The sequence below is a fragment of the Centruroides vittatus genome, unplaced genomic scaffold, assembly GCF_030686945.1.
Source record: "Centruroides vittatus isolate TY-2023 unplaced genomic scaffold, ASM3068694v2 contig_2726, whole genome shotgun sequence".
NCBI lineage: Eukaryota > Metazoa > Arthropoda > Arachnida > Scorpiones > Buthidae > Centruroides > Centruroides vittatus.
In genome coordinates this window covers 172685-195642 of record NW_027121735.1, presented here as the reverse complement: position 1 = coordinate 195642, position 22958 = coordinate 172685, and the positions used below count along the sequence as shown (strand labels likewise).

The 22958-nt window shown below is 33.7% G+C and overlaps 1 protein-coding gene across 1 annotated transcript; it reads right to left on the bottom strand.

The window, feature by feature from the left end:
• Positions 1-45: 45 nt before the first annotated feature.
• CCT8 (chaperonin containing TCP1 subunit 8) lies at positions 46-21678 on the bottom strand. The gene is made up of 17 exons (XM_067266311.1): positions 21543-21678; positions 5941-6031; positions 5704-5783; positions 5492-5623; positions 4653-4722; positions 3685-3813; positions 3503-3564; positions 3296-3433; positions 3153-3224; positions 2675-2848; positions 1717-1804; positions 1393-1508; positions 1168-1239; positions 874-966; positions 732-803; positions 543-659; positions 46-469 (listed from the first exon to the last, which is right to left on the bottom strand). The coding sequence occupies exons 1-17, from the start codon at positions 21600-21602 to the stop codon at positions 401-403; spliced, it is 1635 nt and encodes a 544-aa protein (XP_067122412.1). The 5' UTR covers positions 21603-21678; the 3' UTR covers positions 46-400.
• Between the last annotated feature and the right edge of the window lie 1280 nt (positions 21679-22958).

Below are 22958 nucleotides of genomic sequence, written 5' to 3'. Positions count from 1 at the left end.
TCTGTATAAATGTACACACATATTTAAGATGAAATTCAACAAAGATATAAGCAAATTTAAGATTTTAATTTGTAAAAAAGTTAATTATCTCAACACCATACAACCGCAATACAAAACAACAAAGGCAAAACATTTTACATTCTTTTTCTTTTTTTTTGCTTTCTTGGTTGCTACGCGGACGTTTCGTCGGCGGCGTCCGAACGAAGCGTATTTCCGAGGCAGCCTTCCGCAGCGGGAGCGACCGTGTGTGGAAAAGAAAAAGAGGAAACGACCGGTCTTAAGACTGATTAACAATGAATGCAATTAATGAATTAAATTAAACGATTATGTTCCTTCTGGATTTTGTAAAGTAATTAAATCAGCAACAGTTGTTGCGACGATTCTCTAGTGTTAGAAACGCTTAATCTTGATCCCAGTCGCCTCCGTCAGATTTTGGTTTTGGTCCTCCGGCCGGCTTGGCCATGATTATCTGAAAATTAAATAGACATGTTTTAACGGTAACTAAAGAACGACCGAGTCCGGCGACAAACGGATCCACTTACTTGATCGACTTTGAGAATGGTGCATGCCGCATTTGTTGCATACTTAATGGCCCAATATTTTGTAAGATAGAGATCTAATATGTTCTCGCTGACGTCTTTCACCGATGTTCCTTCCACCTAAAATACATTTAATTGGTTATAAAAAAAATAAAACATAAATTAATACAAAACGTAAAAGTTATTTCTAACCTCGGCATCAAATCCCACGTTTACTTTTCCTTCTTGATGATCGGCGTATAAGTTAGAAATTACTTCTGTAGGCTGTTGTGATATATATGATAAGACTTTTTGCCATAAAGAAATATCATCGAGTGTTTAAATAAATACTTACCTTAACACCCGAATTTTCGGCTAATGCACGAGGTAATGATTCTAAGGCTTCGGCAAATTTCTTTACTGCATATTGTTCAAGGCTGGGTAATTGCTAAAAAAAAATAATAAATAAATACATAATTTCATTATTTATCAATCAAGTGTACCCCTGCTTTACGACTGCTCATTTAGATCAAGTGAAATCAAACAGAAGTATCTCTGAGTTGTTAGATTATTTCTGTTTGATGCCACAAGTCCGACTTGCAGCATTGCAAACTCTACTCACCACCTTGTATATATATTATTTTCTTACCTCTCCGTAAGAAGTAATCTGCTTTGCAAGTTCAATCTCGCTTGCTCCTCCGCCAGGAATTAATCTACCATCCTTTGAAAGGAAAATAAAAGATGTTACACTTAACAATTGATAACATTAAGTGATTAAATACAGTTAGTAGTAAGCAAAATGTTTTCATTTTATTTTTGTTTTAAATGACAAAAATATACTCGAAACGTCTACAAAATAAACAAGAAAATGTACTTTTGTGATTGCTTTGAATGTATTTACTCCGTCGTCGATTGCCCTTTCGATATCGTCCATTAAATTGTCCGTAGATCCTCTTATCACAATTGTAGATATTCGAGATTCTTTACTTTCTACGAAACAATGAAAAAAGTCAATTCTTTTTTGTCTTTTGTCCTTACCTTTATCAATTTCTATTTGTATCCTTGTCTACTTTGGACTTTTAATAAACAAAGTCCAAAGTAAACAAGGATACAAGTAGAAATTGATGAAAAACGTCAGTTTAACTGCAATTTTGTTTATTAAATCAAATTAAAATAGCTTTTAATATTTAATTTTTACCTTGTTTAAAAATTACAACGGGAGTTTCTCCGATTTCGTCTAAGTAAACTTTATCACAATAACCTAGTTCTTCGGGTGTGGGTGCAATCTGAAAGAAGTAACGAATTGTTTTTCAAAACAATCGTAAAACTAACGCGTACAAAGAAGCACTTTGTGATGATAAAGTTCAACAATGAGCAAAAGTTTTAAACAACAACAATGGTGGGAAAATTTATCTGCGGTACTAAATTTGTATGTAAGACCTGCTTCATTGTAGAAGCTTCGCTGATTTAGAATCACACAAATGATTCTCATCACTGATTTAGATCAGAGGTTCTTAACCTGAAGTGCAAGACACGTTTTCTAGGAAAAAATTTTTTTTATTTGAACTATTTCAAAAAAGTTTTTTTGTTGAGAACTAAATTTTAAGATAAAACCGTAATAAAGGTGTACTAATATCAAATTTAAATGTATAACTACATATTTTTTCTGCATAAATTCCTGTCTCAAAATACATCTTTACAGCGTGAAATTATAACAACTGATTATTATATATTTAATTAAGCAACTTAGTAAAATAGGAACATATTATGAGAATTACCACCAATAAAATAGCAAAACCAGTTATTAAAAGTAAAATATAGAAAAACATGTATTAAAATCCTAAAGGAAAAAGTAAGGTAACATTGAATGCCAGTCACTGGCATCACCAGTTGTCTCCATTTTAATTATCAAGGTCAAAACCTCGATAATTAAACAACGGATAATTGGCCACACCTGTTGCTGACATTCAACTCTACTTTCATTTTGCTGTCCGTCTGCCTTAAGACTCACTGAATATCAGCACTCAAGTCTTAGTCCTCTGTTTTTTTTTGTTTCAAATTTGTTTATTGCTTTATGTTTATGTTTTCATTTAACAATAATAATATGTTTTAAACGTGTGCGTTTTTAAAACAGATATTACTCATTTAACACTTACTAATCGTGGCAAAGCAGTTGCTCCGACGGTTTTACAGAGCCTTCTGACGTCGAACTTGGAAGGCAAACGCACACCCATCATACCGTATTTATTCAAAAAGTGTAGTGCCATGTCTCCTATTTTTCCCCCAGAAACAACAACGTTTACTCCGGTATCGGCAATGGATTTGATTTGCTGAAAATAAATAAATTAAAAGACATCAATCCTGGAAAAAGAGCTCATCAAAGTTTATTTATCCCGATAATAACAACGATTGTCGAAGACACCAAGGTCAAGACATTCCAATGTCGTGAAAACCTTGCAGTTATAATTGTTGTGGTAATTTCCATGCAAAAATAACTTCAAATATAACAAGACGTGAGAAATTCAAGACGTTTTATATGATGATTAATATCAATCATCATTTAAAAAAATAAAAATTATAAAATAAACTTTATAAATTAAGCTACTAATTTGAATCAAAGTTTCTCACTCTTACCTGTTCTAACATACTTTCTTCGCCTCGACTGAAATTCATTAACTCGTCGGCAGATTTTATCAGAACGGTTCCCTGTAAGAATACTTGTATAAACATATATTTTCTCATTTAAAAATAAATTACACACTAATTCCAAAATATACTTTTGTTTCTGTCTGCATCGCATCGACGGCACAGGTGTAGACGGCAACTTTGGCCTCGGCTACTTTCGTGATGTCGCCTTCGACCTGCCTCTTGAAAACCATTCCCTGACACACTTCTGATTTATGGAGGCCGGAACCCTAAGAAATTTTAAACTATAAATTTTTATTTCTTCTCTTATTAAATACAAGCGTAGAGACCAATCTTACCAAAATTTTACAAACACGAACATTGTCTACGTTAAAGGTCGTTTTTTCCGGGAGTATGGAGACTAAAAGTTAAAAATATAAACACGTGTTAATCGAAGCTAGAAGGAAAAATGGTTTGTTTACACAATAGTAAGAATTAATTATAGTGAACCAAGCTAGTCGGCAAAACAGACTACACTTACTGCAAGCTTGAGAAATGAGGTTTGATAAAAATATTTCATTTCCATATTGTTTACTCATCACAGAAGTTTTGATGCCTTTAAAAACATCTTTCTCATTACGATAATCTTTTATCTCAAAACATGTTAAACCTGCAAGAGACACGATGATTAGAAAAACAGCTAGAGAATAAAACGGATATTAAATAAATTTTTATTCTTTACATATTTGGGTTGTCCCGTAGTCTCAAATCATAGATATTGATCTTTGTTCTTTTGCAGGTAAAGAATGGCACCGAATAAGTAAGAACAAATTTAAGCTATTTTGGTGGCAAAATCTGCAGTCGGCGTGAAATTGTCGAAGAGTTTAACAGGCTGCGTCCAAACCACAACGTGCAATTAGCGAGAAATAATGGATGCAGCCCGTTAAAAGTTTTGAAGACTTCTTGCAAACTGCGAGTCTCGTTATCAAAATAACACAAATTCATTCCTCCTTAATGCCATACTTTACCTGTAATAATAATCAAATCATCACTATACAGCTTTGATACGACGCAGTATTTCTACTATGCGACATACCATTTCTAGTATGCGATACACCACTAATATTTTATACATGAATCATACAGAAGTAAGGGTTTAACCTTTATAGAATGTAAAAGCATTTTATAGTCAAATGATAGAGCTAGATTAACTGTCCAGCTAGAACTTCATTAATTAATTACATACGCATTACGTACTTTGGATGGAAAGGCAGTTTTTCCGTTTACCCGTAATCCAAATTACATATCATCTGTGTAATTAATCAGCCAATAGTTAATCCAACTCTATTACTATAATTTGAAGTTTGTTTTCTATATAATTATATGCATATACAAATTTTTCTAATTGTTAATTTGTACATCAGTAAATCTTGGAATAAAATACAATTTTATTTTTTGAAATTAATGCAGACAGAGTTTTGGAAGAAATAAAGGTTAAATAACACTTACTTGGAAGAATTTCTAAAGCTTTCTTGCAGGCAAGTTCGTAACCTTCATGGATTTCAACAGGGGTTAATCCCTAAGGAGAAGAAAAAGACATTAATATGGACTAAATGATTAAAATTGAGCTCATCTGAAGAGACAGCTAATGGCCAAAATTCAACCAAAGTTAATGACGACACTCTGAAACATGTGAAAACTGTTTTCACAAGTAAAAAATAATTCCAAAAAGAATCATCAGGGAAAATTCAGCACTATGAACAGAGATAAAGCATGCCAACAAAATAATTATAAAACAAGTTAACCAAAGCCCAAATGTAAAGTGTAATCAATAAATTTCGTGTGCCAAATTTTCGATCTTGGCATTTTTACGGCTATTTTTTCCTCGCAGAAACCATTTCCGCATGTTTCGGAGAAGCTTTGTCGAGTTTCTGTCACTGGAAACCAATGCAGATGGTGCTGGAATAGAGATACAATATTAAAATAATATTTGGGTAATTAAAGTAAGGACAGTCAGCAAATAATTCCTTTTGCTAAAAGTAAACAAGCCGACTGACAATTTAGAAAGGAGAAAATATTGATAATTCATAACTTAATCGAAATACAACACAAAATGATAAAATCAAAACTTGCGAGATAACCGAGATAGAGGGATCTAAAGCTTAATGTCTGGTCTACGTACAAGTATTTTCACTCTCTACTATGTTTTTGACAAGACTTTTTGACCTATTGATGATCGTATCTCACAAATAAGACGTCCGTCACATCTAACTTCTTGTATTAAATATAGCTTTCATTTTTTGTAATTAATTAGTAACATCTTAACGCGAAAATAAATGAAAACGTACCATGCGAATCAATTCTTCGGCCTGCTCGAGAAGAGCACCAGCAAAAATTATCACAAAATTAGTACCGTCTCCGACTTCTTGTTCCTGCATTTGCGAAGCCAAGACAATCAATCTGGCAGCCGGATGTTGAATCTTAAATAGAAAATTATGTAACTTTTTATCAAAGTTTCAAATTAAAAACATTAGCTAATTAGGTAGAAAAATCAACAAACCTCCAATTCTTTGATAATGGTAGCTGCATCATTTGTAACAAATAACTTTTCCAAATGATTGATCACCATTTTATTTAAACCTGAAATTAAAAGAAAAAACATTTTATAGACTTTTCCCTTTTAACGACGGGAAATTAGCCCAGGCAAAGGCAAATTAAATAGGTACAACTTCAAACTTTACACAGAAATTTAATACAAGAATAGCATTTTAAGAAACAAATTCAAAGATAAACTAACCATTAGGACCGTAAGCACTTTTAACAGTCTGAGATAACTGGGTGCAAGCTTCTATATTTCGATAAACTGCTTCGTCCAGACCTCGGAAATGCTGTAAATAGAAAACACAATTTCTCATTATTTTATTTATAAAATGTTTTATTGGAAATCTAAGTTGCCGGGTTACTTCCGACATATATTAAGTTAATTAAACTACATAATTTTGTCTAAAGGTTGGCGATTTTAATTAACTTAGAAAAATAGCCCAAACGTAATTTAGAAATTTAGATTTCTCGCAGATTAGGGAACCGTAAAATAGAATTTAATTATCTATAATTTGATATTGTGGTAGGGTAAATGTACCAGTTTCGGCCAATGTAGTACCAGTTCCGGCCAGAAAACAAATTTAACAAATTAAAAATATAATCACAAATGAAACAAACTTTTATTGTTAACTGTTCACACAGTTAACAAAAGTTTGTACTACATTGGCTGTATGTAGTACCAGAACTGGTACTACATTGGCCAAAACTAGTACATCTACCCTAGTAATAATAAAAATTAAGGTACAACAACTTTACAATGTGAAAGACTGGTTTGGTTTGATGGGATTTGGCAAAGCAACACACGGGCAATCTTCCAAAGGAAGATGCCTCCCGAGAGGAATTTCTACGCGAAACTGGCTCATATTTATATGTCAGACACACAAAAGAAACCCAGAAAATTCCAATGTGAAAAATGTCATATATTTATACACATAAAGTACAATTTTAAAACATTACATCTTCAATTGCGAGAGTACTTTCAAACTAATGCAGAAGTTATTATTTTAAATCATATAATAATAAGTTCAGGGCTTAAAGCAGTCATGGCAATAAAAAAAAGTGAGAAAAGAGAGTTCAGACTGAAAAAAAGCTAAAAAAGCTAATAGTGTTAAAATGAACGAAAACAGGCGTTATTAAAAAAACACACAAACGCACACATATTTTGTATCAATAACATTGCATATGATATTAGATTGATTATTAAGTGGACTGATAAGATTAAATATGAAAATAGTTAGGCTGAGTTTATACTCCAGAAAATTGACCAGTAAGACTGCATTAAGCCAGAACAGGCCCGCATTAAGTTTTCATGTGCCCCGTACAGAATTCCCACCGTTACACAGCAGAGCAAATGGAATAGTAACATAACTACCAGAATGTGTTTCCATATAACATGCCAAATTTCAAATGCCATTTATTTCAAGGTACATTTTTTGATTTCTTCATAAAAAAAATGTAATTAAAGAAGAAAAAAAACAACTTCTGGCAGAATCAGTGGGTTGCATGTTCATTATATAGCAGGGGTGGGCAAGCAAAAGTGGGAGCCGAAATGTAGGTTTTGCAAAATGCATGGGAGCCGCGGTTCTGTACTTTTCTATTCTGTACTGCAGTTCTGTACCTGGATTTTATTATATAATATAGAACAAGTATTGAATTTTTTTAATAAACATATTTTCACAAAATTGTGGAAATAAAACTGTAAAAATAATAATAAAAAGCAGAAATTAACACTTTCAGCAAGAGCCACATAAAATTCAAAAAGAGCCGCATGCGGCTCTCGGAGTCTCATTTGCCCACGTCTGTTATATAGCAATACCACTAGTAATTGTGACCCAATCATTTATTTGGTAATTTTATCAATATTTTTTAAATGATTAAAAATAAAATTACAGCATTCATTACTGGTAATACTAGTCTCCAAATCTATTCCCCTGAATACAATAAAACAATTTGTTAGTCATTCGACCCACAACTGACAGAGAAGAGAGTTTATGAAAACAATGTAATTAAACATTTAGCAGTTTGTTGTCCTTCACAGTGGGGAACCGGCAGAGTCTATTACTTTCACGGGAGAAAATATACAAAGCTTTCTACTACCCTCAAGTTGAAAAATAATACAATCCCATGAAATTTAACAAATCTGACGTTAATAAGTAAATGATGAAATTATTTACAGAGAGTTGATATTTGATAAGTTTAGTTTTTTGCTCTTATAGATCAAATTACAGAAATTATAAATAAAAATCTCATTTTTTAAAAATTAAAATCATAAAATTTCGCTTACAAAAGATCGAGATGGAACGCACGCTTTTCATTTTTATAATCGCTTTGTTTTATTAGACACAGATATTATTCCTATATAGATTTATTAATTATAATAAACATACATTATGTATAAAATTACATTAAAATAACACTGTAATTAACGTCTGAAATGAAAAAGTAATTGAATCGAGTCTAGCCTCCATATTAATTAACGTGTTGTTATGGGGGGCCTAGTAGAAGCTGTAATTTTCTGGGGAGGGGCACCAGGTTAACTGGGGGGGTGCCCACCCATGCCCTTTCCTGGCTACGCCCATGTTAACGCGCCACAGTAATTAATTGATTACGTTGCATCAAATTAAATAATTTATAAAAATTGAAATAATAAATACGTTTATAAAATAATTGGCTGTATCTGTTCGCAATGATAACGTAAAACACACTGTACTTATAGTTTAGCATTTCCGATATTTAATTTATTTTTGAATTTTAAAATATAAGAAAAACAATTTTTTAAATAAAGTTTTACGCATCTATATCTGCAACTTTAGATAATACAAAGATATAAGAATCCATCAAAAAAGTTAATTAATAATAATTAAAATCAAGAAAAAATATAAGTTTCTTTCGAGGTAAGGAAACTTGTAAAAAGTCAGGTACGCGATCACATGATGCCCGTCTCCCCACTTTGCGTAACCAAATGGTCGAGGTTGAAATAAAACCCCAGCAGAAGTAAAAACAAACATCGGCGCATGTATAGGACAATAAACTTGAACGGGAGCGAAGATGAGACATGACACCATGTAATTTATGCTAATTACTTTCTAATATTAAAATATTAAAATCTTCAATAAATTATAATTAAATTAATTTTTTGACTGAGTTCGACTAGAAGCATATCGAAAAGCTAGATTAAAGTGAAAATAGCAGTTTTTCGACGCTAAATATTTACAAATTAATTTTTTAATTTGGTGCCGGATTGACCGCAGCTGTTCGAATGCGCACGTGCATGAAGAGTTTTATAGTTTGTCGAAATGGAAAATGAAGGACACCGTTAGAATGCAGAAAACCATGGTGCATGCCAAATATATAAGCACCCACTTAAAACCAAACTTTTGTCTTTGTCTAAAGATTGTCTCTACAGAAGTTATTAATATTTAGGATATTAGTTTAAAATCTTGTATTTCCTGGCACGAGATTCGCTCGATCTTTAATTTTACAGAGTGCTAGAAAGATACAAGCTTTGAAACGAGTGTCCTACAACGTTTTATTTAATAATAACAGTAGAAATCAAATTTATTATCGCTCAACAATTATTTTTTCGGTTTTTCTACTGGTAGTCAAAAACGAGTAAATGTCATCATTTAAGCTAAAGAATAGCAGGCGGTTGGGAAGAAGTTTGCTTAGCAACTTACTTCAGAAAGTATTGGGTTCTATACGATTTTCCGTTGCTAAAACATGAGTTTCTACTGTTAGTATTAAATAAAATCTATTCTTTCTTTTGTCCACTGCGCTTAAATAAATACAAATGCTAAAAATAATGCTGTATAAAAATCACTCTTAACGCTGAACTAGAAGTGTACTTATGTCTTAATGCAGCGTGATTATATCGAAGCGCCGCGGAGATCGGTATTTCACAAGAATACAAACAAGGAGAACCCACGTGCAAATTCCTACAGCATGTGCAAAGTATCAAGCTTTGGGAAGCTCCTCGTTTTGTTAGTCTATATAAATGTAGTACACTACATGTGTATACGACAGTGCCTTATCATGTCGCGCACAGTCCATAAGGCATACGGGGACGTGCCGGTCACTATTTCGCTCCTGAGCACATTTACGAAAAAAAAAAAAATTCACATGGGAAGTGAAAAAAGCTAAAAAAGTGAGTTTTTCTCAGAAAAAGCTAAAAAAGAGAGGAGCTATGAAAAAAAGCTAAAAAAGAGAGTCACTTTAAGCCCTGTAAGTTATTTCAAGTCGCGAGTCTAGATAGGTGAGACAGAATCCAGATCAATCACAAATGCAGAGCTCCACCCTTCTCTGAAGCCACAGTATATGAATAAAATCAATAAAATATATACACAGTATTTTGTCAATTCTAAATACGCTTTTTTTCTGGACTATTACAGTCACAAAAATCAGGATGAGCATTAGAATAGTTGACTCTATGCATTCTTGCTCACATTGTTTGCTCTTCATGCTGCTCGGCAATTTGCTTTTATTACGACATACGTACAGACACGTATCCCTCCTGCTACTTCAATTTTAATTTTGGAATGGTACTTTTGAACTACGATAAGCCGTGCAAACAACGTCCAACAGCAAATCTCCTATAAAGATGTGTTTAAGCAGAGAGTTAGTCTGCTATGCCAAAGAACATGTATACAGATATTTCAGTATGATACTATGTATCTGGTAAATTTCATGCTTATGCATACCAATGCGAAATCTAGCTGTTGAAATGTTGACTGCAATTTTGTATTGGTCTGCAGATCCTCCTTTGCCTTGTGTCTGGGATCGGAACAAAGGACATTTATTGTGTTTGACGTTTTTCATTTTGACTTTCCAGAATAAAAAGTGCAAGGCATGATAAAGTGAACATTTTTAGTGATCCTTGCTATTCTTTATGTATGAAGAACGCAGTTTAAAACTGCAGCCTTTAAATGTCATCCGTTGTAGAATTTCTTTATGTAAATTTGACTTTGCATATGTTTTTTCTGTATCTTTACGTGTTTAATGAAGTCTGCTTCTATTTTATCATGCTTTGTTGTGAATTGTATGTGGCAAACTGCCGGGAGACAGAGTAAATCATTCGTTGTGTGCTTGACACAACGAATGATTTACTCTGTCTCCCGGCAGTTTGCCACATACAATTCACAACAAAGCATGATAAAATAGAAGCAGACTTCATTAAACACGTAAAGATACAGAAAAAACATATGCAAAGTCAAATTTACATAAAGAAATTCTACAACGGATGACATTTAAAGGCCGCAGTTTTAAAATCTAATTCGTTACAAGCTGTCAATAGTGAGACAGAAGAGTTCTAGAAACAGATTCTGAAGATAAAAATCTAATATCGGACTTCTTTAACTAAACTATAGATATTCTGCAAATTAATAGCACCACTTGTATTGTTATACAGTAGAAACTTAAATAGAAACACTTAAAAGTATTGTATGAATTATAAAAATTAATAATTAGAAATCTGTTTTGAATTTTCTGCTCGTTCTGTATATGGAAATAGTTTTCCCTCAAAACCGATCAATCAAAATGTTAACATTTCGTAATCTTTGTTAAATTCGTAAAAAATATTAATTCAATGCGCCACTGCCCTTGCCAAAACTACAAGTGGCAACGGCACTGATAGGGTTTGTGCTGCTCGGGGAGAATCTCGAGTTTGCCATCCCCACAAAACAACACAATGTAACATGCATCAAACATACCTAAACAAAAAGTGAAAAAGATGTACAGCCATAGGGAAAAACCTGTAGAAAGGTAAGACACTGCTACCATTGTTATTAATTAAGCACAACTAATCATTTGATTTAATGGCCGATAAGGCAGTCCTCCAGACACGGTCTTTACTATTGTCAAAAATTTCCAACAACAAGCAACGTTTCTGTAAAGTAAAAAAATTGTGTCCGACATCTTGTATCTTTTTACTATCCCAACAAAGAAGAACTGTCCTTTTCTGGCAGACGAAAAGTACCATTCCCAAAATGTACTGCCCATGCTAGACCACCCCTTCCTGTCCCACTAGCTAGGCTACTAGTGAGAGGAATTCTGTATAACAAAAGAATATACACGATTCTTAAGAGCGAGGCCTTCAAAACTAGCAAGATTTGCCACACCGCAGCATGGATACCAATGAAAAGTGAGTAAGTTAGAATGCATAATGTTACAAGAAAAAAAAAAACTCATCAGAAGCATATACATAATAGGAACAAAGGTAATTTCAAATAAACTGCCAAATTATTGGGCTGTAATATGGCTATGTAATTAATTAAATACTAACGGGTTTAGACAGTCTGCTATTTCTTGCCACAATTTCTGGCGATCTTTTACGGTAAAGGAAGCATCTAACTTCCCTGACATTAATTTAGGGTGCCTTCCATAAAATTAACGAGCATCTTGGACTGGCGACTTGTAGTTCACTGGCTTCGTTGTCCTTTCTTCGACATTTTAAAACAAAACGAGTGAGTGCGCTGATAGCAGGTTCGAGTCCCACTCTGGGCCAATTCTTTTCTTTCAGAAAATTCTAAATTATATTTAATTTTATTGTAATTATTAAATAGCAACATGGCAGCATAACTGCCTACCTCTAGACAAATTATTTAGTATTTAATCACATAACCATATTATAGCACAGTGATTAGGTAGTTCGTTTGGCATTAACTATGAATCGAATTAATGATTATAGGAACAAAAGTGATATAATTCTCCAAAAAGGCACAACAAAGAGGTTAAAATAAATGGGATAAATGGTTAGAAAAGATGACAGGGTGCAAAACACTAGATATGCATCTGCATGGTAGGGGAGGACAAAGCTGTTCAGAGAGACAGTGGACGAACTATATAGAAAGGTCCCGGGGACCTATTCTGAGTTGTATCGTTAAGCTAACGAATACGTTAAAAACCATTTTCTATCGGAACCACGTGATTCGTGTTTAATCAATCGTAAAAATGCTATTCTGAGCCGTACGTTTCGTTTTTGGTTCTGATAGACACGTGCGATAACTAAGCTTTTGTTATCGGTCACTCTCGAGCTGCCATTAGGAACGTAACGAAAGTGAAAACAACATGGCTTCTTTTGTTGTAAGAATGATTTTACTTCACGAGCAATTGGAGAGAGAGTTAATAAACTATGTTGTTGTATTGCTTAAAAATAATTACCTTAACTGTTTATGAATATTGTATGAATAATGTAATTGCTTTCTTATGAACATTATTTCTGAAATAGGTTTCATTTGCATATGTATAAATTAAAATGATAGCTTTGAATATAAATATATAAATATGTGACTATCATTAATCAAATTGAAGACAAGTCTGCCCAAGAGGGACCACCATTTATTTTGCGCTCCAGACTAAAAACATACACATATGGCGACAGGCCTTCCTTTTTAGGCTTCATGTCGCCAAAGGTAAAAAAGTCCTTTAAAAAACACAAACATCCAGTTAAAACTAGGAGTCGGTGACACACAGACGTCTTACTCTTCAACCATCCAGCCAGTGGGTGTTTCCGCTTTTTTATCTGCTGGAACAAGCGCTGGAAAATGCAAATTTTAAAGCTGCACCCTGGCGTCGGTATTTTAAAATTTCTTTTTGTCGATTTTTCCGACCGATGGCGAGATTATTATTAATCAAATTGAAGACAAGTCTGCCCAAGAGGGACCACCATTTATTTTGCGCTCCAGACTAAAAACATACACATATGGCGACAGGCCTTCCTTTTTAGGCTTCATGTCGCCAAAGGTAAAAAAGTCCTTTAAAAGCCTATGTGTATGTTTTTAGTCTGGAGCGCAAAATAAATGGTGGTCCCTCTTGGGCAGACTTGTCTTCAATTTGATTAATAATAATCTCGCCATCGGTCGGAAAAATCGATGTGACTATCAGTTACTTTTTGCCATCTTTCTGGATCTTGTTGTGAGCCGACTCCATCGGAATTCAGACAGTCTGCTATTTCTTGCCACAATTTCTGGCGATCTTTTACGGTAAAGGAAGCATCTAACTTCCCTGACATTAATTTAGGGTGCCTTCCATAAAATTAACGAGCATCTTGGACTGGCGACTTGTAGTTCACTGGCCTCGTTGTCCTTTCTTCGACATTTTAAAACAAAACTATTTCACTAGCGCTGATACACGACAATGCTAAAACTACGTGCTCCGCTTAGAAAATGGCGGGTTACAGTCATGTGACAAAAATACAATGTTAACTAAACTGTAATTGGTTAAAGCGTAATAGCTATCGATAGCATGGAACACAGACGCATCTCAACCGACTACCGTAGCAAAACCCACTTAATGTGGAGCACAGAATAGTAATTTGACTAAGGTTCGTCAACTGCCTTTCGTTAAGGGGACTTATCGAACGTCCCACGTATCGCTCTCGTTGAGTTATCGGAAGAGCTCAGAATAGGTCGCCTGGATGGGAATGGCAGAGTATAAAATACTGTGGCACAGGCAAATCCACAATGACAACCCTATATATAACATTTTAGTAGTATATTTAGAGTATTCAGTCATACTTCTTACAAAAATTAATAATTATTTCACTATTTACACCTCAATAAAGAATACTCTATCTTGCTAGAGCATTTTTTATTGTGGACTATTTAAAAAATAGCCAATAAGGAAATTATATCCAAGACTCTATGCACAGGTTGTAACAGTATGTACTCAAAAACGATAGAAAAGATGAGGCAAAAATGGACAAGAGGAAAAATGAAACATTTTTTATTTTTATTTTATTTTATTAAAGTGCAACACGAAGCTTGCGTATGTAGTGCACGATGCCAAAATTAGAATCTAATCTGTTATCACATTATAAATGGCACCGTCTGCATTCTATCAGGTCCCCTATGTATTTTGATGACAGATCTTTGTATCCGAAAGTATTTAGTAACAGCATTTGATTTGCAATTTTTTAATAAAGCAGCTCGCTACTCGAGTAAAATAATGTAGTAATTGAGTAATCTGAATAAAATTCGAATTGATTAACTCTTAATTTCGTACTTATTGTATTGCACATAATCAATATTAAAGAAATATTTTTACGAAGCACTCGGGTCTATAAATAAATTATGCAGTTAAGTGCGGGTGTGTAACGTGCTTAATTGCAACATTGCTTTCGAATCTATTGTGTTAAATAGTTAAAGAGAATAAAGTTTCTTAATTGCCTAGCACCATGTTTCTCAACTGGTGGTTCGTAAACTGTCACGGTGTGGGGGTTTTAGAAGACCGCAACAGAAACGTCAAGAACCACAGGTGTAGCATGTTTAGAGTTAAGAAAACACTTTGACAAAGCCAACTAGCTCAATGACAAGCTATCGACCGAGTCGAAAACATTAGCAGATTGTAAATTTGTCTGCTGGAATAAAGGTTATTTGTGCGAGTGTTTCTTGAGATTCTAGCGCCACTAAATTTATTCATTTTCAGAAAAAGAACTCGCAAGTTTATAAAGTGAAAAACTATTTTTTAGTACATGGTATTTAAGAGTTCTTTATTTCCACCCAATTCGTGATTCGGCACTCAAACGTCTTTATGACTACTGCAAGTCTAAAAACATAGGTTTCTCGGATCAGTTTGAATGTTTTCTGGCAAAATAAAACTAAACTAGGGACACAATTTTTCGTATATTAGATGAGCCCGAACCTACTCTCACAGATGTGAATTTTGGAATCCACATCCTTCACAGTTATATGGGAATATCTTAATACACAATCGCTCAATTTTCATAGTTGAAGTATGATAATTTCACAATTTGTAAAGGCAAAATATTTTATTTAAAATAATTTATGTGGTTAAAGATCAGAAGAAATAATTCCAGTGAAGAGCAATTTAAGAGAACAACTACACTGACAATAAAGGGACGTAGACATTTTTGTGCATTATTGGTATGGACGCACTCAAAGATACACACAGTTTACAGTCCCAAGAAGTCAATATTCCTCTTGTTCACTACTATACTTGTATCAAGAATATGCTGGCAAATAATCTGATGAGGAATATATATTTTTAGTTGTTGCTTATGAAGAGAAACCCACTTAAATCTATCACTCTGAAATTTTCCCATTTAAATTTTCATCGATTTTCACGAATCATTTAGAATGTTTCGGGTTACATCTTGCCGAGTTGTTCCCGGACTTACACACAAAAGATTGAAAATAATTATAAGGACAGGTCAAGATTGTAAAAAAATTACAATTATTTCTGGTATATAGAAAATATCACTTATATATTACCCTTAAGTGCTAAGTTGTGAAAACCAACTACAAATTCCACATACACAGACAAATAATTTTACTCGAATATTACTGAACTAATTAATTCTGAGGTAAATGCCACCATCTCGACATTCTTCATATAATTGAGGTTCTACAATTTCTGTAAATGTAATCTTTGGATATCCTGCTTAATAATTGACTACGAATGGAACTCTGTCAGGGGGACACTAGACATTTTCCGAGCAGAAAAGTATACTTTACGACAGAAAAAGCAGACGATTAATGACCGAAAGCAGAGTTCGGCACGGCTAAACTGGTTATTTGGCTAATTGTCTTTCCGAAAAGTTGTAACCATATATCGAAAAGTTTAGCCAAACTGAGACTTGGTAAAACGAAACATTGCACTGCATAATAGCTTACAGGAGGCTTAAAATGTCACTAGATATGCAAATTAATTTATCTGTGACAGACTGTACATTTGTACTGTTCTTTTAAATGAATGTTGGCAAACTGAAATTTTTTCTGACCAATCACAGTGCAAAATTTAAAATTTTGGTATCATTAAGTTCTAAAATTCAAATTTGTAAGGTTCACAGTTGAAATCTGTTAGCCAATCAAAAGCAAACTTTCAATTTCCAAATGTTAAATGGGGGAAATCCAACAAAATCCATTAGAAACGGCTTGATTGTCGATAAGAAATAACTAAAGCTTCAAGTTTAAGTTATTAATTTCGTCTTCATTTTTTGAAAGATTACACAATAAAAGTTACAGTTGAATCTGAGAAGTCATTGACATCTCGTGAAAAATTATGGAACGCTCACGGTATTAAATGTGGGACGAACGGTAAGACTGACAAGCAGAAAATTCATTTGCAATATAAAGAGGACACTGTACATTTTCTTCAGTCATCTAAAAACTAATACTGTTCTGGAAAAGGAAACAGAAGAGTGTTTTCTTTCCTTGAATAGAGATACATTTTTTTTCTCCTGCCATAAATGTTTCCTAGCAGAAAGCGTCTAATGCAGTGGTTCTCAAAGTGGGTGATGAGTAAATCTTGGGGGGCGTAAAGAAACAAGTGGGCTGCAGAGGCAGGGTTTTGAATGGCGATCACAGGTAAAGCTAGAGGTCACTGAAGACCCTTGCCTTTCCTCCGTTAAACAGGTAAGAAGAAACATTGCATTTAATGGTTTCTAAATGTTGAGAACAATGTACGGTAAGGACACAAACTGTGAGGTTCATAGTTTTCCTTAGAATACTTTCAAGTCTTTCTCATACCTGAATAAATGGGTTAGAGGCATTGGGTATAACTTTATGGAACAAAGAAGTTTGGAAATCACTGGTCTAGCATGTTCCTCTTGACTATAAGACATTTTCAAACTCATTATACAAATTTTTTTAAATAAATCTTTATATTAAATGCTTCTAAACTGCAACTAAATTTAATTAGTATATGGAATTTAAGAAATTTCTTTGTTACATTATGAATTTGAATCCCATAGTAGCCACATATGTTTATAATCGGCAATTTTACAAGATATGTTTAGAATTTGTGATACCAAGCATATAGTACGTTTCATAAATCTTGGCCAAGCTACTGTTATACAACAGTAACAAGGAAGGGTATTTTAATATGTGAAAGGTATAATCTATACCTTTCACATATTAAAATACCCTTCCTTGTTACCCACCCTATTAAAATATTAAAACAGATTATACGATTAAAGGATTAGCAGCATAATGTGGGTTGTTGGGCCTATATAATCTTTAAATACTCTACAATTTCATGCAGCTGCTAGCCAAGATTTGTAGAACAATCTGTAATATTAGAGTTATTATACTAATTAAAAAATTAATATTACTTATACCAACAAGCAAATCCATAAAGAATTAATGCACAGAAAAAATGGAGAATCTCTAAACTCAGTCTGCTGCAAAATTGTTGAAATACAACCTTATCCTAATGCAGGGGTTCCCAACATTTATTGGCAAAATCCTAGAGTTCTGCCAATAAAATCCATTAAGTCTAGTGACGTATGAATGTGCCAATGAAGATTTGGGATGTAAAGTGTAATTGTTCTAGTCTGGGATTGAGTCCTCTTATGACGTCTTATACATGTGCTAGTTATTTATAGGTTTATGAACAGTGGGTACCGATTTATTGATAATGGAATGAATTGAAATCATATTGTGTGTGTCAAGACAATGAAAACCATAAAAACAGTAAAAGTTAACCTAAAGGCAGAAAATCATTTAAAAAATAACCTTGAAAAGCATCTAACATATAAATAATAAAATTGTTAAATATACTTTAATTTGTTGATATCTGCTGTGCAAGCCTATTGAATCTAATAACAGGACTGGCCAGTCAGCTGACCAACGGTACTGTACTGTACATACTATGGCATTAGTTAAAGGACACTCACGTCAGACGAGCATCACGTGTTGCCAAGAAGTTAACATCCCGTTGTCCATAGTGGGTCGCAGCCCAATGGTATAGAGTAGAAGCCGGCATATCAGTCAAAGAATATTAGATTTTTGCACTGCAATTGTTTTGTGATATTTTAAGTATTCTTCATACAAAAATATAGTTCGGAATTGTATACATTTGTAGTATTTTTAGTATTGTGTACATACAAATTAAAAAATCATAGAGCATTGGTGAGAAAGGTGTTTTGAGGAGAATTGTAGCAAGTATTTTAAATGTTTCTAGTGACAAGGAGACAAAGGGTGGATACAAACAAAAGTATAAATCTAGGCACTAGCTCTGTTTAAAATATTGAAAGAAAAGAAGTTTAACCTTTCACATTAATGACCAGGTTGAATTTTAGTAGTAATACCTGGTATTTGCTTTCCATTATTAATTTTTTTTGATTTTTTTCATTTTCAATAAATTGTTTTTGGTGTTTCTTTCTGCTCTTTAATCTATAATCATTAAAAAATTGTCAGGGTTTCAACATTTTTTATTAAGGTTAAGAGTTCCACAATAAAAATAAGTTGAAAACTGCTGTCCTAATGTATTGGTATATTAAGGCCAGTTCATTCTTTGCAGGCATAGAAAAGAGAAGAAAATCGCATGTGGGCTTTCAGTACTTGCAGTGTAAAATATAGCTTGCAAAGTGTAGCAAACGTGAAGCTGGAGTCATAAAATTCTCAAATTAAATTATATGTAGTTAATTAATTTGAGAAGAAGAGAGAATGGAAACTATTAGAACCTTACAAAAGAAATTAAGGAAGACATTTTGATATTTTAAGTAAGTTTTAAATGTACAGGTCTACAAAAAGATATCTATTCAGATATGTTTAACTTAAAAAAATGGTAAATTACAATTTATCAAAAATAATTCTGCTCTAATTGTAATATTTTCAACTTTATTGGTCTCCATGATAAAGGATGCAAAGAATTGTGGGCTACTGAAAGGGAGAAAGACAGAATTTCCATAGACTTTTCTCTCCAACCAAGAGAATAGAAATATGTCACTAGTAACGCACAGTATTATGCACTATACCTATTTAGTGTCATTTCCTCTTCTCTTTTCTATTGACACAAAGTATGAACCGGTCTTCACTGTTGAATTACAAGCCAATGTTAAGCTCAATCATAATATCAGTGATGAAAACACAGTAATATAATATTTATAAAATGATAAATTGTGCATAATTTAAATCTTAATGACTTCTATTTTATAAAAGAATAAAAACAATTTCTTTTATTTTTTAAAATCCTTTCCTCCGTGACAATAAAAAGGGTTTTTCCTTGCTAATTGTAAGTTTCTCCAAGTGGTGAGAACAGAACTGAATACATCAAGATCAAATGGCACAATTGATGAGAATGACAAAGTTGGAACTTTAACAGAGCTGTAGAGCATGTCCACAGGAGCAAAAACATGAAAGGAAGCATACCTCTACATGTGACCCTTGGCGAGATATAACCCCCCAAAATCAGCCACGTCCAGGGCATACTTGAAGTTGTGCCTTGCACTCCACTCCGCTAAGACTATCATGTTTAACTATTTGGCCTGTTCTTATTACGTAGGACATATCTGAAACATCTAGCATGCATAACCTGAATAAATTTGGAGAAGATATTTTCATATTGTCCATCTCTATATGTATAACCATTTTAAAAATTAAAAATGAGGAGACTATGCCAGCTTTGAGTAGCCCACTTGACCGTTCATGGAGTACTCGATATATAGTTTTACGGCCGTGTAGGTGCAGAAGTTCTCACCTCTGTATCCACACGACCATATGCAGAGTATGGAGAATAGGCAGTAGTATTGGTTCAAGGTAAAAACTATTTTTGGTCAGTAGATGTTAATACATTCATTATTTAGGTTAAAGGGCACTGGTTGCTATGTCCAAGACAAATTTGTTTGCAAACACAACCTCCACAAGCAAGATGGCAACCAGAACCGACACCATCGGGGTTTCAATTTGGAAGCAAATATATTGCAAAGTAGAACAAAACGTTTCTCTGTATGTATTTTCTGGAAAGAGAAAAGTTTCTTGCATATTTTATATTGCAAAGTGTCGATTGTTGGACTTTTCTTTATTCTTTACCGATAAATACCGTTAGAATGTCCGACGGGCCATCTGTTAAACTTAGAAGAGCACGAAGCACAACTCCCTATAGCAGTTTGTTTGTTTGTTTGATTAAGTTATGATAATGCAACATTTGGGTGATCTATCTAGGGAGGGGGGATGCCTTCCAGGAGATCTTTTTAAGGGTAATTGCTCCCTATTTAGGCATTACCGATGCGGAGAAAACCCAAAAAACTCCACACGGCCAGCCCGTCCCGGCCAGGCGCAAACCCACAACCAAATTCCCAGCATTCGAGGAACGGAACCGCTCGGTCACCAACGGGCCACTCCCTACGGCACTTAGAAGTGGCCGATTTCGGGAGGCTACATCTCTCACAGGGTCACACAGAGATACGATTCCTTTGACTTTTCTGCCGCTACGAGCGCAATCTTCAGCTCCGTTAAGGTCCCAACGGTCCCATTTGCATCCGCAATCTTACCGATCAAACAACCTATTATAAATATTCGGGACTCAAACCCGGATCCTACAGAGACGCAAGTGCATACCTTCATCATCTGGCAAATAATAAATAAGAACGATTAGACTATATTTTAAGGCTATCTGCACAGAAGTTTATAGAACACCTGTTCGTAAAATGAATAAATATAATAATTTAAGGATAGAAAAGCCACGTTATTTTGAAACTCTACAACAACAGCATTAATAAGGATAATTGTAAACATAAAAGTTCATCATAAAATTAATTTTACATTAAAAAAAGAAAAAAAAATTAGGAAAAATAAAGGCGTGGGCGACGAAATCACCACAGAGGAGAAATTTAATGTAAAAATGGCTAATCAACCCGTAAAATTACTATTTTAGCCTTCGAATGACGAGAACGAAATCGAAATTTTGAAATTCGTCAATGGATCTATTATTCGAATTATCTCATTCATAGTTTAGGCTTAAACCGACTCACCACGTTTTCACTTCGTACGAAACGAAATGTTTAATAATAATAAGATATAAATAAGGTAATAACGAGAATAATAATATAATTGATCTTACTTTAGCCCCTTCTTTTAACATTTGGGATATTCCCGGCGCTAAAGGAACGTGTAATGCCATTTTTCTTATAAAGAAACAACGTGCTCGATCACCTGCGGGTCGATGGTTTTAATAACGGATTATCGAGATGAGTAAGTAGCCAAACTTGGCTACAATTTCGTGCGGGTTGTAAAAATTATATAATTTGATAATTTTTTAATCCGTTTTGAACGATTAGAAATATTAATTTATAAAAATAAAAAATTTCCGTTATTTTTAAAAATAAATTCTTTCCGCCCCTTGGGAGGCCTTTCTAGCCAGCCCGTTGGGGTGGCTGGAAAGGCCTCCCCACAATGGAGTGCCAAATGGTAATGAATGAGACCCAACATATCTAGACGAACCACCTCCGAAAAAACTACTGAGGAGTCGAAAATTTCTAATTTACTAATTTTCGACTTGTCCGAATTTGATTCCGGTTCCCGGTTGCCATTCTAATTGCTCGGCCATTCTGTTTCATCGGGGTTATGTTTTAGTGACGAAGAAATTTTGAGTTGCTAATTAAATATGCCATATTACTTCCGATTTTAGTTATTTCTTCATTAAGGAAAGACTTAATCCTCTTCGAGCCTCACGAATCAGATCCTCCTGAGTACCTCTCGCTGTCAAGCAGCAACAAAAATTATTATAATTGTTAACACAGTTTAAATCGAGTGGCCTTTCCTACTGGCTAACCTTATTGCGCATTCGAGCTACCCGAAGAAATAAAATTGGAATCGAAAGCCAAATAAGCTTCGAAATCTAATCCGCATTCGGAAATTTATCATAGGTAATACGGATCAAGCGCGATTCTTCGTTTTGTAACCTGAACGTTTGACCCCATTGCGGGTCGGACCCGCTCGTAACGGAAGGAACTCTTACAAATTTCATACGCTAATTAACGGATCAATTAATCCTAAATTTATTGAACAATTTTAAGTTAAATGCGGTAATTCTACCGATAAATCATTACATAGCATGCCATTTAAACTTTTACTGAAGTGTTCGGGATGGAATACAATAGACTCTACACTAGTTATTTAAAATTAAATTTAAAAATTTTATGTAATTTTTAATGTTTAAAAGCCTTTTATTATTTTGAATTTTTGGTTTAATTTTAACCTGTATAATTGATAAAGCCGCGACCTTGTATATATTAATTCCACTTGTAGTAATTTTACTAAACAAAACAATTATTATCTGATTGGCAGGTGACAGAAATTTATGAACACGAATGTATTATATTTCACTTTAACGCATGCGTAGAATATAATATATATACTTATGATTTAAAAAACAATACTTTTTTCGGCATTTATGAACTAATAAATCAACTGAAACTACTGAAAAGTAAATATTTATGGAAATTTCTTATAAATTTGTATCTGTATCATATTTCCG

Excerpts from the sequence above, each read along its gene's own strand:
- CCT8 (XM_067266311.1), bottom strand. The coding sequence starts at position 21,602 with ATGGCATTACACGTTCCTTTAGCGCCGGGAATATCCCAAATGTTAAAA. Across the intron at positions 4,723-5,491 it reads CCGAAGAATTGATTCGCATG|GGATTAACCCCTGTTGAAAT; the intron begins GTACGTTTTCAT and ends TCTTCTCCTTAG. Across the intron at positions 804-873 it reads CCGAAAATTCGGGTGTTAAG|CCTACAGAAGTAATTTCTAA; the intron begins GTAAGTATTTAT and ends ATATCACAACAG.